The sequence below is a fragment of the Mustela nigripes genome, chromosome 16 (genome assembly GCF_022355385.1).
Source record: "Mustela nigripes isolate SB6536 chromosome 16, MUSNIG.SB6536, whole genome shotgun sequence".
In the NCBI taxonomy this organism is placed as follows: Eukaryota; Metazoa; Chordata; class Mammalia; order Carnivora; family Mustelidae; genus Mustela; species Mustela nigripes.
This window is the reverse complement of record NC_081572.1, coordinates 31,508,091-31,523,814: the sequence shown is the minus strand read 5'-3', so window position 1 is coordinate 31,523,814 and position 15,724 is coordinate 31,508,091. Positions and strand designations below refer to the sequence as shown.

General features: G+C 48.2%; 1 protein-coding gene across 8 annotated transcripts in view; it reads right to left on the bottom strand.

Annotated features, from left to right (window-relative positions):
• Positions 1-333: 333 nt before the first annotated feature.
• The window catches only part of MSI2 (musashi RNA binding protein 2), a 386,853-nt gene continuing 371,462 nt past the window's right edge, over positions 334-15,724 (bottom strand). For 2 of the 8 annotated variants that reach the window (XM_059379314.1, XM_059379316.1), the window contains 3 exons: positions 9,920-10,128; positions 7,994-8,066; positions 334-5,551 (listed from right to left, as the gene is read on the bottom strand). In XM_059379314.1, the coding sequence (XP_059235297.1) occupies positions 8,025-8,066; positions 9,920-10,128 (251 nt within the window). In that variant the 3' untranslated portion in view covers positions 334-5,551; positions 7,994-8,024. Of the gene's footprint in view, positions 5,552-7,993; positions 8,067-9,919; positions 10,129-15,724 lie in introns of those variants that run through there. The other 6 variants (XM_059379317.1, XM_059379318.1, XM_059379319.1 and 3 more) reach the window with 4 other exon arrangements.

Genomic DNA, 15,724 nt, shown 5'->3' with positions numbered 1-15,724 from the left:
TGGGCTTCCTCATAATCTTTCAGACTCCTACTCAAGGGTTATGGAATTGGTTCTGTGCTATGGAATTGGTTCTATGCTTTCTCCTGCAGGCTGTTGATAGCAGAGGCCAGCAACCTGGAGAGCCACTTAGCTTCTTCGACACTCTCTTGTCTCTTCATAAACATGTTCCACAGCGGAAGGGCTTCTTCTCCACTGGACGTGCTGTGGCCAGCACCGGCACTGAGAGGTAAGGGGACACAGGTATGACTGGGAACACTTTCCCCCAAAAAACCAAGCAACAGGGATCTCCCCCCCAGCCCTCCCCTGCAAGTGAAAGAACACCAGACAACTCTGTTCAAAACAGTTTATTGTATTTTATTTATTTTTTTTTTTTGTCAGACAAACACATTGATTTCTGGACCACAGTAGAGGATGGAAACCTTTCACAAACTTATTTATTTGAAAATACAAATATAAAATTATACTTTCCACATCTGTGATGTGAGAGACTGCCATCCACATAGTAATTTTTTACAACAGGGCTTTAAGAAAGCCACACACAAAGACCTGAAAGATGCTTGCGATATATAGATAGATAGATACATATATATGTATATATATAAAAAAAATACTCACTACCAAAGTTGTCATCAGTTTCATACTAAAGTATAAAAGTAAGGGTGAGGTCAGCCACAGTGCTAGGGAAAGTTTTATTTAGATACATTTATGTCCACATGAAACGCTTAGACTTGCATCCTATTACATATGGAATTCCGCGTTTACAATACACCATGAACGGCAGATTGGCTAGCCCACGCCACTTGAGAGGACACTCACAGATTCCACACAGGATGGTGCAGTATGTACAGAATACAGTAGCTGAGAGCCTTCTAGGGAGGCTCTGGAACTTTTGGCTCTCAGACCCCCTCCCCCTCCCCCCTCGCGCCCCTGCCTCCCAGAAATGAAGTCCTGTCTGAGACAATACATTCTGATTATTTGATAGCCAAGTATTTGAGTTAAGGTTGCTTCCCCAGAGGGGTGGGTTTTATTTATATATATATTTTTTGAGTTTACTTACTTTTTGGTTAAAAGAAAGAAAGAAAGAAAGAAAACAAACATATTACAGTATTAAAGTATTGCTTAACGTACAGCGTCTCCTTGTGTAGTGTCTGTGCCCAGGACCGGGCTGAGCTGATTCTGCTGCTTTTCTGCTTAGGGGAGGGCAGAGGAGCCCACCAGTGTCTCTCTTCAGTGTGCTTGCCAGCCTCCATCCCTCTGCCTTCCCCTGCCCCCCACTTTTATCTTCCTTGGAAGGTAGCCTGGCTTGTTGAAGCACACTGAAGAAAGAAAATTCTTTCTGCCCCGCACCCCTACCCCCCTGGCACAGTCTCCCTCTGTCTCTGCGCGCCACTCCCAACTGATAAAGAGAAGTATGAGTTAGTGTTTCTTTTGTAAACAATTTCATATGCAATATAATACAGAAAGCATGGCTGACCTTCAATAAAAAATGTAGTAAACTATATTGCTTTATTCTTGATTATGCTGCAGTGAGCGAACGGCAGGATGAAGCAGTGTGGTGTGGTGGTGGCTAAGTCCCTAGCCCTCGTTTGCACTAAAGATCAAAATAGGTTTTGTTTTTCTATTTGGAACGAAAAAACATTTTTTTTTTTTCCAAAATCTCCCAAATGAAAAAGAACCCCCCCTTGTCAAAACAAAAACAAAAACAAAACAAAACAAAAAACCCCTAAAACAAAACCAAAACAAAACCAAAAGAAAAAAAAAAAAACCCCAAAACACCTGAAAACAAAAACTGAACACCTTTCAGGTCATTAGAACCAACAATTACCCAATGATTTTTAGACTAGTCTAGCAAGATGTGTAACATTCACTGGCTGTGAATTGCTGTGCAGTGAAACAGGAAATGGACAGCAATAGAGCCATGCTACCTTAAAGTCCAAGCTACAGATTCAAATTAGGATGACGGTTATGAAGGAGAGAAACGTAAAAAGGCCTGTCGGGACTTCGTTTGAATTAAGCCAATGAGCGACTGGGATAGAACACGAGGCTGTTTGGTTTTCCCAATGGGTGTGAGGAAGGCCACAAACCAGGGCTGAGAAAGCTCCTGGGGAGGGGACCAAAGGCTTGGCCGTCCCCGTCAGCTCCATGTCCAGGTAGAACCAGGAATGGGTCCGGGAGCTAATGCCACTCACTCCCCTCTGCTTGGGAGGAGAGGAGTTCGGGGGTCCCAGGCAGATGGATCTGGAAGCCAGAAAGTCACCCGGTGGCTATTTCGTGATTCCGGGGGGGAAAAGCCATCAGCCAAGAGGGTTTCTCCCCCCGGGGAAGGCGAAAAGGTGGTTCCCATGGTCGCCATTGAGCTTAACTGAAACAAAGACAAGGCTGAACATCAGTGCTAAAATAATTTACAAAAATCTTTCAAAATGGACTTCTAGATGAGTGGGGGGACTAACGTGAACCTTAACCTAGGTAGCCACATTAAAACATATCAGATTTCCACGAGATTTGTGCTATGGGCTACTGGGTCTCTTCAAAAGGTATTATAAACATCTAAAACATATTCACACAGATTATCAATTTCTTCTGAGCATTCTTAAAAAAATATTTTTTCTCTTAGTAAAATCATTTTAATATACCATGCCTCCCTCTTTTAAAAAATAAATTAAAAAAATCCAGTTTTGCATATCTAGCATTAGCATTTAAGGTAGTATGGCACACCCCTTCACAGTTGGGGGGGGGTGGGAATCTACAAAACGCCGCAGATTCTGCCGGCATTTGAACATCATGAGACCTTGGGTTAGTTGAAACCACATCAGATCAGCAAAAATAAAATAAAAAGTTGAAATTGAAAAAAAAATAATCGAAAGGAAAAACCTGCCCCAAAATTATTAGCATTTTTTTTTCCATAAATAAGAGAAAGTTCTATCCTTACTGGTCCTAAATCTGAATAACTATGTCTAATTTTTTTAAACCTTAGTTACGTTATACCTATCAATATGTACTAGAAGAAAGAGAAGAAAAAAAGTCACTACACTAGTACGAGGACAGCACGCTTACAAGATAGCCATTTTATACATTATTAACAGACAGTGATCAACAAAGAGTCTTCTATGAGGTGATGGGGGTGCAGAGAAAGGAAGGGTCCTACAGTACATCACCAACATGGACAAAAGAGTAAATAAATTCCCTAGTCTAGACACTGAATTTCTGGGAATTTATGGTCTTTTTTCTCTTTTTTTAATAAAACTTCTCTATTTTGTTATTTTATCACTCGAACAAGTTTTGATATTTTAAAAGCGCCCAGCATTTTACTCAACTTGGTTGTTTGGAAATAAAAAAAGAAAGAAAAAAACAAAAAACAAAACAATAAACCCCTCACCAAACAACCTAACATTTAATCGGAAAAACAGATTTTTTTTTTTAAATGTTGTTGCTGTTTAATTAGAATTGAAAAAGGCTTTTCTTCTTTCTTTCTGAGTTAGCATTTTGGAGCCTTTTGTTTGAAGATGCTTTTGCCCTACCACGTCTGTGAAAGTCTACATTAGTCTACTTTGTTAGTAAAATTTATAAAAATAGGAGTGCAGCAGCTTTTTATAATAAATGTCGCATTCAGTGTCTCATACTGGCTGTGCCTTAAGTACCAAATTTATAAACGTAACAATTTAAAAAATATTAATAAAACATCAATATCACATTTTAAAAAAGAAAAAAATATATATCCACACTACAATATGTTTTAATGCCATCTATTGAGTTGTACTTCTAGAGTTGCTGTTGCCGACCTATTACCAATATTAAAAAAAAGTTAAATTAAAAAATATCCTTCATCATAAGTATCTTTCCCCAACCGAGGACCATATATTATAACAGCCAAATGTTAAACATGTGCAAACAGGAAACTGTCAGTTTTTCCCACCAGTCACAGTGCAGCGATGTTTATACTTTTTTTATTTTTAAAATTCTGTTTACATCTACAATAAATTAAAAAAAAAATTCTTCCATAGCCTCTCTGGTGATACTTGCAGCACTGAGGTATTAAAAAAAATATATAAACCAAAAAAGGTTGCTCTCCTAATTTGTAAATAGGAAGTGAATGGAGAAAAGGTTTCATTAATGCAGGCTTATCCGCCCCTGGCCCAAGGGCCCCCCTCCCCCGCTCCCCGGGGCTGGGGTGGGGCAGTGGGGGGCAGGGGAGCAAAGAGAGGCCAAGTGTCCTAGGGACCTTTGGAGGTGCTGAAATGGTTGGACAATAGAAAATGATCAAATATTTAAAAATTAAGACTGAAAAAGAATGTCCCCCCACCCCCTCCCCACCCAAGCCAAACAGGTGTGCTTTGAAACTTTAAATATGTTAAATATTAAAATTGTAGCTTTGTTTTTAAAAAACATCTTGGGAAAAGCAGTTTTTCATATTTTAAATAAAAATCTAACTAGACGGTAACATTTGAAGCTGTGCACAGACGAGAGGTTAATATGCTGGTATGACACTAATACAGTTCTTAGGTCTATCACACAGACAGAAGGAGCTAAACAGTGTTCTAACTTTTCCCGGGGGTCGTCCTGGCAGCGGGGGTGTCCTTCCTCCTGGGAACTGACTGGGTTATCATGCCTTCCCCTCCTCCTTCCACAGAGCATTGAACTGCCTGGGACCGACTCCCTCACAAAAATATTTTTTTTGATTCTCTCTTTCTTAATAGTTTCTATGTAGTTAATGGAATTGTATTTACAACGCTTCTTTTTTTTTTTTTTTTTTTAGAATTCACAATTTCAAAAAACCTTATAATATCACCTCTTTCAACAGAAAAAAAGCACTTATAGAAAAGGAGGACACTCAAAACATGGTCGTCCTTACCTTATTGCCGAAAATAGATATACTTAGGTTAACAAAGAGACGTCACAAAAAAGAACCGCTATAGAGTCTGTTAATTAGCCTACTACATCTCACTTCTTAGACGACGCAAAGGAGAAAGTTGATGCCCACCTCCCGCTCCACAACTTTGCTTCCGCAGGTGTACGCGCTCCACTGGAAAAGCCATACAGTCTCAGAATTGGTACCAAAATATTGAGAGTAATATTACCATCTCAGCATCCTTTAAAAGTGAGAACAGAATCAAAACAAGCAAAAAAAAAAAAAAAATCTTTTTAAGAAAAAAATAATACCTTAATATAACAATTATACTATGGTTAGCTTTTAACTAGATATTAAAGCTATATGACTACCAGACTAAGTCAAAATCACTACCAAATGTGATTCAAAGAGATTTAAAAGGAGAAGGGGAGGGGCGGGAGTGGGGGAGAGAAGAGGACCGGAAACCATCAAGAAAAAAACAAAACAAAACCAAAAATCATGGGTTATATACACATTTAAAAGCTGTTGTCTTATATTACAGCAGATTCGTGAGATGATGAGATGTAGTCAACCCTCGATCCGAAGTGAGCCACCTCTGGTTGGGATGGGGAGTGAGGCTGGTGGGGGTCCAGGTCTGATGACATCACCTAAACAAAGGGCCACTCAGAAACTTCGCCCAGTCTTGCCTGGACATCCAGGTATGCTCTGCAGGGTGCGGAAGGTCACGGACGCCCAGAGGAGAACATAAAGTGGGAAGCAGGAGGAGAGAAAAGATGTGTCAGGCAAATGTACTATTGAGTCCAACTTGTTAACTTAGCGCTTTCAGGGTAGGACTACAACGGGCTACTGAACTCATGATTGGAAACGGCGGGGCTAACAGCTTCCTGCGATCACTGCTTGGAAAATCGGGCATCTTCGCCACGCCCGACACTGGGGAGCGGACAGCCCTGCCACTCATTTTTGCTGAGTTGCTATTCCGCTGACTTGCTACGGCACTGTTGAATTCTTGGGGGTGGGTAGTGGCAGGAAATGTGGTCAGCAGATGTGGCCACGCTGGGTGTTCGGCTCCACTGGTGAATTGCAAACTGACAAGGGATTTTTTTTTAAATTCTGGTTAAACTTCTGGTCTTCAAAGCCAAATGTTTAAAAAAGCTGCTTTATCAAATACCGTCAAGGACTGCCAATAACTGAAAATGCAAATTTAAAAAATCTAAAAAAAATTTTATCTCGTATCAAGGGCTTGAAGTCAGGAAAACATATGCAACACATAACCCAGCTTTGGTTATAGTAAACAAAGAAAGGTCCGCGACTCACACAGACTTGCTGAGTCTCCCTGAATCAAGCCTGGGCGCCTCCTTTGTGGAGGGCACTAAATGTCAGAGAAGGAAACCTCAGTTATGGACAAATTACGTGTTTCAGTTCAAACATGTGATCCCATTTTGGGGGTGGGGTGCTACCATCAATCTCTCAACTGTGATATCCCTTCTGTGGGAACCGGGTCCAAAGCTGGATGAGGAGGATGGGGTGGGTGCCTTGTCCGTCCCGCCCCCCCACTCCCACAGCGGCCGTGGAAGAGAGGGCGGGCTGTGGTGGGAAGCCCTACCCCACCCTCATTTCTAGGGGAGGAAGAGCGCACAAGGGCGGCGGTGCAGGGCAGCCTCGGGGTCTGACCTTGCAGGGACCTGCTGCGCCCAGTACCTGTTCCATCCCCTCCTCATCTGACTCCACAAAGGGCTGGAACCACCTCCAATCCCCAGAGTTCTTGGGGAGTTCAGTCCCCTTTGCTCAGAGAAACCTTACTTCCCCTGGGCCCCCAAACCCAGCTTAATTAGTAGTGAGTAGCTCTCCTTCAAACTGTTAGTGGCCTCTGGCTCTGGCCAGCAACGGCTGGGGTCAGTGCTCGAAGGGAAGTGGAGGTGAGGGGTGGGGAGAATCACACACGGGCTTTATTTGGTTAAGAGAGGCAGTTGCATTAGTTGAGCTGATTCCTTAGCAGCAACAGTAGAGAAATCCAAGAGAGATCTATGGAACTCAACTCAATCTGGTCCTCTCCACTGGGCCCACCCTTGAGAGTCCTGGCTGACTTGGGGCTTAGAGTGACCCCGCTCTGTGAGAGAGCTGTCCCATTAACTGCAAACCAAAGTGGCAAGTCTGTCTCCAGCCTTGCTTCTCATTTGTCCCAGCTCCCGGGGTGGGGGGCGGGGGGAAGCATGCTCCACCCCAGTGGGAACCCAGGCCCAGCCTCAGCTGTTACCCTCTCCCTTCCAGAGAGACAGACCCATGTTTCAAGCCCCCAGGCTAACGCGCTAACACACTCAGCTTTCACGAGAGAACCCCTCTACCTTCTTGGGGTTCTTCCCAAGAGCAACAGATACTTATTTTCCAACGAGACTGTGGCAAGAGGCTCTTTCACTGACTGCCCCAGCCTCCCCTTCTCCTCCACTCCGCCCCTTCCATATCCCCATCAAAGTGATTTAAAAAAAAATGTTTAATTAACTTGAGCTCAGTTTAAAAGGTTAGGAAACTGGCAGGGATCCAAATCCATGTTACGCAGGTGATGTCGTTAATTTAATTTGCTTTTCGTGCGGTAATCTGGATAATTACTCAGTAGTTACTGGCAAAAATGTTTTCTTTTCACTAAAAGATAGTGTCTGGCTGTATGACTGCATGAACCCCAGGAGCCAAAGCCAGAGAGTGTTGGGGGACCGAAAGGGTCCAGGGACCTGAAAAGCCATCTTGCGGGACCCTGGAGGGGTTGGCCCTGGCCCCAGGTTTGGCCGAAGCCTGGAGTTCTACCTCTGTCCCCCTGGGACAGACCTAGCACGAGATCACCTTCCAGTTTCCTATACTCTTGGTCATAATTTCAAGACAGAGAGAGATGAGGGGTGGGGAGAAGATAAGGGATCAAAAGAATCAAATCAAGAAAAAACAAAACAAAACAGGTAGGGGTCATGATTACAGCTGGAGAAAGGGATGAGAGAGTAAAAGACTGGATTTTTGGCCCCCACCCCGCTGCCAAGGGGTTGGGGAGGAGGAGGGAGAGGCGCTAGCGCGATGAGGCCAGGGCCTGTGCATACTTGCACGCCGGGGCGCACACAGGTGCGACGTGCCCGGCAGGGCGGGAACACAGGGCAGAGAAGGTAGTACCTCAGAGTGGGCTGGCAACAGAAGCACCTGCTCAATGGTATCCATTTGTAAAGGCCGTTGCAATCAAAGGTCCCTAAAATTGCACAATTGTTAAGGTCATCAGCACGCTATACACGGGAACAGATTGTCATATTCCGGGAAAGGAAATTATCTCTAGGACTAGACCGTGGTTGCCAGCATGAATATGTAATTCTGAGACACTGCGCCCCAAGGGGCCCCCACACCCTAACCCAAGCCCTTCTGCTTGCCCAGGGGGTAATCGAGAGCCAGGTGCACCAGGGGTGTGGGGTGGTGGCTGAGGGCAAAGAGAGGCCTAGGCCCAAAATGCTGGGCGCTGTTGCCCCGGACCCTGGAGGGCAAGGATCCCAGTGTCTCTGCCCACAGTCCCGACAGTTCCAGCTGGGGAGAGAGCAAGCCCAGCGCAGACAAAATGTGATGCCACGTGTGGTCATTTCAGAAACCCACAGGTCAAGAGACCCAGGTTTTCAAGAACAAGTCAGATCTGTGTTTCCAGGCGTTGTGAATGGAAGTGAGTCATGCTCTGGGTGGTGACAGAAGGTCTCCCAAACAGGGCAGCTTGAAACGGAATACTGCTACCGCGGACTTGGTGCTAGAGTTCACCTGCGGGGATCTGACTCATCGGATTCCTGACTTCAGTGATACTGGTTTGGGAATGGAATAGAGCAAGGACCCAGATTGCACCGGCCAGGGGTGATGGCCACGTGCACGTGTGTGTACACGCGTGTGTAAGACAGTACGGGAAAGAGTGCACACATGCATGTTGGACTGTATATGTGCATTCTTGCATGCGTGTATGCGCACGTGCGTGTGTGTGTGTGTGTGTGTGTGTGTGTGTGTGTGTGTATGTTTGTTCATGGCATCCAGTGCTGGGGTGGGGAGTGGGCAGGGAGCCAGTGCCCCACACTGTACTTGCTCTGTTCTCTCCAGCTCAGCCCTTGAGGCAGGGTTCACCTGACCAGGCCGGGACCTGGAACAGCAGACACTCCCATCTTAGCCCCCAAACCAAACCACCTACAAAATGCTGAGGTTGACTAGAATGGAGGGTGGCCGAATTTCGGTTTCCCAAATGGAAGGAACATGGAGCGAGTGGGCTCAGGCACATTCATGCTCACACACACCAGGAGGGGAAAGAACAATACAATCTGAAAACAGCATGCAAATCTGTTAAGCAAATTTCCATTGCCTGGATTAGTCAGATTATAGAACCACAGAGCATTACAAATATCAAATGCATCTGGCCTCCGCGGGGCTGCGGCTAAAGAACACAAATGGGAACTTACTTGGAACCTGGAAACTTTAAGAAACATTAGCAGAGGAAACCGCCCGGGATGAAGCGTGAACCCCACACCGGGTCCCGGGGCCAAGTGCTACCTCTGGACCTCAGGCCCGGGGACTAGACTGACCAAGGCTGCTATCCTGAGGTGGAGGTGGGAGGGTCCCCCAGCCCCTCAAGTCCCAGCCCACATGGCTGTCTCCCGAAGGCAGGGGTCCAGCAGGGGGGACCATTCTGAGGGCCTGTTATGTGCTAGCAGGTGACATACCCCATTTCCATTAATTCTCACACCATCTTTTGAGGGAGGCATACTTAATTGTCGTTTTGCAGCCGGGGCAGTGAAGTTCTGACAGATTACATAAGGGGCTCAAGGTTGCACGTGCTGAAGGTGATGGAGTGGGGATCTGAACTTGACCTGCTCAGGCTCCTTCCACTCCATCATCACATGGCCACATACAGGTTGCTCAGGAAACATCCAAACTGTGGAGCTTCAGCCCCGGGTGGCTGGCGGAAGTGAATGGGGGCGGGGCGGGACCCACTGTCCTCTCCTCAGCCCCCAACCCTGGGCTCTTCTGGCACATTCTCCCATGGGAGACAGGCGGGAAAGGAGGGGAGGGGCGGGAGGTACTTACAGCTATGCCGTGGCCGAAGCCTGAGCCCGGCTGTGGGCTGGCTGCACTTATGTAATTCCCCACTCCGGAGTCCTGGCTGGCAGGGCCGTACAGATCGGCGACAGGTCCTGGGCTGTTGGCCCCCGGGAAGCCTCCGGGCCGCGCGGGGTTGGAGCCTGCCGGGGAAGCGGGCGCGCCAAAATTCGGTTGAGCACTGTAGCTATTCAGGACTGGTGTGCAGAGAATAGAGCTGGGTATGAGGCCAGAAGCCAGGCATGCACCGGTCATTACAAGCCAAACACTCGAGAAAAACAGCTGAGGCCCAACTTCTAACACTCAACCAAGGCCATGCGAAAACATCAGCAGGGACTCAAGAATACTCAGCCCAGGCTACTACTAAGAAGCTCGGAGCTCCGAAAATAGAATAAAAAAACAATCATTCAACACACTACAGCAACCAACCGGAGGTGCTTCACTGCCCACCAAATTATCACAAGAGAAATAGAGATATATATGGAAGAGAGAGAGGAAGAGAGAGAGAGAAAGATTGGTTTTCACATCTGAATTGGTGCTCATGCAGTCTTGTCTAGATCTGGGCACGTTGAGACAGCATTCACATCCCATGCAAACTACAAAGGAACTAGTTTTAGACTACACATTGTGTTAATATTGATATTAAAACGTGACAGGAAACAAAGCAATTTGTGTCCAGGAGGAAAAAAAAAAAAAATCTTTTGGGGAAGGGATTTTAATTTTTTTTTTTTTTTTTTTTTTTGGTTTCGCTTTTTCTTGTTTTTGGATCCATTAAATGACAAATTTGTTTAAAAAAAGCAAAAAAACAAAAAAAGATCTCCATTCTCCAGCCCCCCACCCCCAAACCACTTCCCGCCTCCCCACTGGCTACGTCCCCCCCCCCCACCCCCAGTTAGATCCCTGTATGAAAGTCATCACTACTGAACGTGGTCAGAAGATGGGGTATGTCATGGAAAATCTGGGCATCTTAACGTGACTGTAATGATGGTGGCGAGGGGTCCCCTTCTGGGGTGGAGAGCAGGGGATGGAGGGAGGGAGGAGGGTGGGGGATGGCGAAATCTGGAGGCTGGGGCCGAAGCTGGGTGAATGCCAATGGTTCTTACAGGACACCCACGCACTCACCTCCTGCGGTAGAAGGAAAGGGGGGGGTTTAAACTTTTTTTTCCTTTTGTTTAAAAAAAAAAAAAAAGACAAAGAAGTATGAATGCAAAGCATACGGACTGAACCAATTTACAGCTAAAGCATATCTGACTGAAATGCCTGCTTTTGTTAGTCAGCCTCCTGTAAACTCCAGGCTGAGATAAAGAGCTCGGAATGCTCCTGTGCTCCAGAGAGGCGCCTTCACAGCCACAGATCCTGAGAGTGGTGGTGAGGAGAGACAGCGGGAGGAGACACTGCCTGGGCGTAGCGCCACCCCCCACCCCCCCAACAAATTCCATCATTCCTTCTTCAGTGAGCGCCACCGCAGCAACCAGGTTAATTTGGTCTCATCTTTCATTTCCCCTTAGTTGCTTAAACTTTTTTTCTCCAAAATGGGTTTTTTTTTTTTTTTTTTTTTTTTTTAATTGCCAAAGTAGGTTCTCATTGATTTTGAAAGCTGAAGGTGAGTCTGGCTGGGGCCAGCCACTTCGGGACTACAGCTAACCCACGCAGAAGAACCAGACAATCTGGACGCTACGTATTTCCATGACTTTGGCTCCAAGGGGATGCTTCTCACTACAGTCTTCTCCCTCTGCTTCCCATGGCATTTCCCTCTCTGACCTGTGACCAGCTGCTTTCAACATCTGCAGCCCTGCTCTTGGCCACGGTCTGGCCCCAGGGACCTGTGCTTGCAGCCCCCCACCTCTGGCAGGCCTCGAAGAGCCAGATGTGCATAGATTTTTACCGGTGTGCGCCCGGGGTGGGAAGAGACTGACCACGCGCCCAAGCCAGGCTGGCAGGAGATGGAGACAGAAAGGAGATCAAACCAAGCCGCATCTGGCCCTTGACTGAGCAGAGAAAAGGGAAACTGATAGCTCCAGGTGCCCTGGAGGCAGGAGGCTCGAAGGTGAGGTCCCTTGGAAGCTGGAGCTGAGAAATGAGTCAACTGGCAATGGAAAAAACAGTTTCAAGAGAAAAAAACCACAGAGGCTTAGAGCCAGTGAAAGGCTGATCTGCGAATGCAAGAGCAGACAAAGGGGGCAGGAATTTTGAATACAGAAGATTAAACTTGCAGATAACATTTGGCCTTTCTCACTCATGGAGGCAAATATCAAGCTGAGATATTCAAAGGCGGAATTATCTTGGTCTAACACTTTTTTTTTTTTTTTTTTTTTTGCTCTGGGCTAGGGAAAATGGAGCTCAGACAGTAGACTCCTGGTCTACCCAGGTGGCTGACCCCCACTATGCACAGTAACTAGCCAATTCTGTTTCAGGGTAAAGAGAAGCTAGAGGAGGGACCCCACAGTGGAAGATGGGAAGATTTTTTTGGCTTCTTATTCCTCTCGCCAGATGAAGAAGCAAGAAGATGGTGGGCAGGCCCACCTACCTCGGGGCTGGGGAGAAGGGGGTTTTGATCTTGGCTCCTTTCAGGAGGGAAAGCCAACAAGACACCCATCCAGCCAGAAGCAGCAACCTGGGAGACAGGATGTAGCAGGCCCACAGAAGGATGCTGGCCAGAGACAGTCCCCTCTGTGTGCTTAGGAGCAAAGAGGGCCAGTGGGATCTGCCCATCCCAGCTCCCTCTCCCAGTCCTTATGCGCCCAGGAGGTCTGAAGGGATTTCACATTTAGCAGCCCCTCTTAGCCTACAACACCTCTCCCTGCTCAGTCACCTGTCAGCAAATGACCCTGAGAAGAAGGCATCCGATGAGAATACAGCTTGGAAACCCCAAGTCCCATATTGCTACACACTCTCTCCTCATAGGGCCTGATCCCTGCTCAAAGTCACCTTGTGGCTCTCCCCCAGCCAGGGGCGCAAGATCAGGCCTCGGGTCCCCGCCAGAGGGCGCAGCGGACAGGCAGCAAGCAACTGGCTCCGTGCAGGGGGTGGGGGCGGGGTGGACAGGGTTGGGGGGTGGTAGATATCAGGCCTCAGTACTTTGCAGCCGCCAACTCCCTCCTCATCTCTCTGTAGGGAGAAGACCCAGGCTCCGGAAAGCAGGTTCAGGTCCCTAGACAGCCCATCCAGACACCCATGCACAGCAAGCAAACAGCCCTGGCTGCTCAGCGAAGAGGGGGAAGTGCCACCTGGCATGCAAACTTGTCAGCAGCTGTTCCTGCTGTCTGGTGGGGGGAGGGCATTAGGGACAAGGTTGTCCTCTTCTTTTGGGAAGTTCGTACTGAACACCGGCTGGCTACACCGGAAGGGGAGTCATTTGAGGACCCTTTCCCTCCCTCTGAGGGGCGTGACCTGAGCGAGACGCAGGCAGGCCGAGAAAGCAGCCCCGGAGCTGCAATGTTTGGGGAAGGATTTTGGTGGAGGGTTCCTTTCCCCAGGCACTGAGCCTCCTTTGGAGGGGCTGGAAACAGTCCCCCAGACCAGGATGGGGCAGGAAGAGGGGATGGGACAGCACCCTCAGCAGGCAAGGGTCCCTTGGGTACTGCTTGGCTGTGTGTGTGTGTGTGTGTGTGTGTGCGCGCGCGCGCGCTGAGAGGGAGAGGGTCTCGGTATGTGTTGCTGAATACACGGTGCTGAGATTTACGAATCAGGACACCCCGACTCCTGTCCCAGGAGAGGACACCATCTTGCGAACACCCTGGCATTTCTTTGCAGAAGCCGTGAGCACTAAGTGGGCAGTGTGTGGTCTCGCTGTGAGGAGCAGGGCCACATGCCTGCCAGCCGCTCTGGGCAGCACCCTACCAGTGGTTTAATTCTGGGCAAGTTCCTTCTCCCTCACCCCCAGCTGCCAGTCCCCAGCGTCCCCTGCACTTTCCGGGTCCAGGCAGCTGGTATGCTCAGGGAGGCAGCGGTGGTGCAGAGAAAGGGAGCACTGGACTTGGAGTCAGAAGACCCGAGTGGGACCCTAGCCCTGACCTTCTGGCTGTGGGCCTCGGGCTAAGCCCCTTGGCTGCCGGGGTCCTCATTTGTACCACGTGAGCGTGGTCTGCCTTCGCCTGCCTCTCGGTGGGCTCCGTGAGGATGGGAGAGAGAAAGCACTTTGTAACTTGTCGAGTTGAAAACAAACATATTTTTTAAAATAGTTCTGTAGGCAGAGCCCAGTAAGACAAGTGCCATAGGCAGATTTAGGAAAATGTGATACAGGAAAACACAATTCATACCAATCAGGAAGTGATTTACAAAAGGACCCAATTCATCGGCCCAGTGCACTGAGTCATGCTGGACCGGGATGAAGGACTCTGAGACATGGGGGACAGGAAAGCAAGGGCGGGGAATCTCACTGAGGCCAGCAAGAGGAAATGCGTTTGACTTACAGTGGGAGGCATTCTGAGTTGGATTAAAGGAGGATTTTCTGCCTGGCAAGGGGATGAAAGACCTTGATGGCGGAGCCAGGAAACCCCAGGGAATCTTACCCCCAGAGACCCTAACAAAGGCCCATACCTACAGGAGCTCATCCAAAGCTCATGGGTACCTCAGGGTGTTAAAGCAAACCCAGGGAGGAGTCTGCCTTCCCACTGGCACATGGTCTGCCTGTGGCTCTGCCCAACTGTGGCCAGAAGGCGCTGGGCTGAGAGCGGAATTGGTCCCTGGGGGTGGGGAAGAACAGCCTCGAAAGTACAGAAGTGCCGATGTCCGCAGGGTCACTGGACCTGCCCCAGAAAGCTAGAGCCCAAGATTTTGTTGGGGGGGGGGGGAGACACCTCTGGGAGTGTCTCGCTCTAAGACCTGAAAATTGGATGATTACTGATTCAGAGGAAGGAACTGTTTACAAAATCCTTTCTAGTTGAGCTCAGCCCACATATCCGGGACAAGCCGGGGCTCCGCCAAGTCCCAGCTATTAGACCGTGGTCTTGGTTTGGTGGGTCTCACATTTCATCAAGGGGCAGGGCCAGCCGTCAAGACAACTGCAGTCATCTACCTTGTGAACGATACACCACTGCCAGGTTTCATCTGGGACGGGAAAACCTGACGGCCCCTAGCACATGTCCAGAGTGTGGGCTGTTGAAGACAGGGCACCGGGAACGGTGGGCCTGTCCTCACCCAGTCCAGCTGACGGTACTGTGCTGCCGAAACAAAGCTCAAGACACAGGGCACTTTAGGGCCAAGGAGAAGGGAGTCTGGGCTGTCTGTTGTCAGGGCTCCCACTCCCAACCCCCAGCTCCCGGCAGACAGGAGGGCCAGGAACAGAAGCCCCTGTGATATCCTTTGAAGGCAGGCCTGTGTTCATTCATCACACTGGGTTTTATGGTTTTTTTGTTTTAAAGAATGTAAAGAAACTGAAAAGGGAATGAGTAGAGGGGCCATGTTGACAGGTTGATGCCAGAGGGAAAAAAGAGGTCAAGGTCATCATTCCTCCAACTCTTCCCTCTACCTCCCCTTGTCCCTATCATGCTTCTATCTGCCTTCATTAAAAACTCCACAGCAGGGGCAACCGTGGTGGCTCAGTGGGTTAAACGTCTGACTCCTGATTTCAGCTCAGGTCATGATCTCAGGGTTCTGAGAGCCAGCCCTGCGTCCAGCTCCGTGCTCGGTGGGGAGTCTGTTTCTCTCCCTCTGCCCCTACACTCCGACTCACGCATGCTCTCACTCTAAAAATAAATAAATCTTAAAAAAAAAAAAAAAAAGACTCTCCTACAACACTGGGTGCCCAGTGATGCTGGGTCCGTAATGCCAACCGGCTGTCAACAGTGGAGA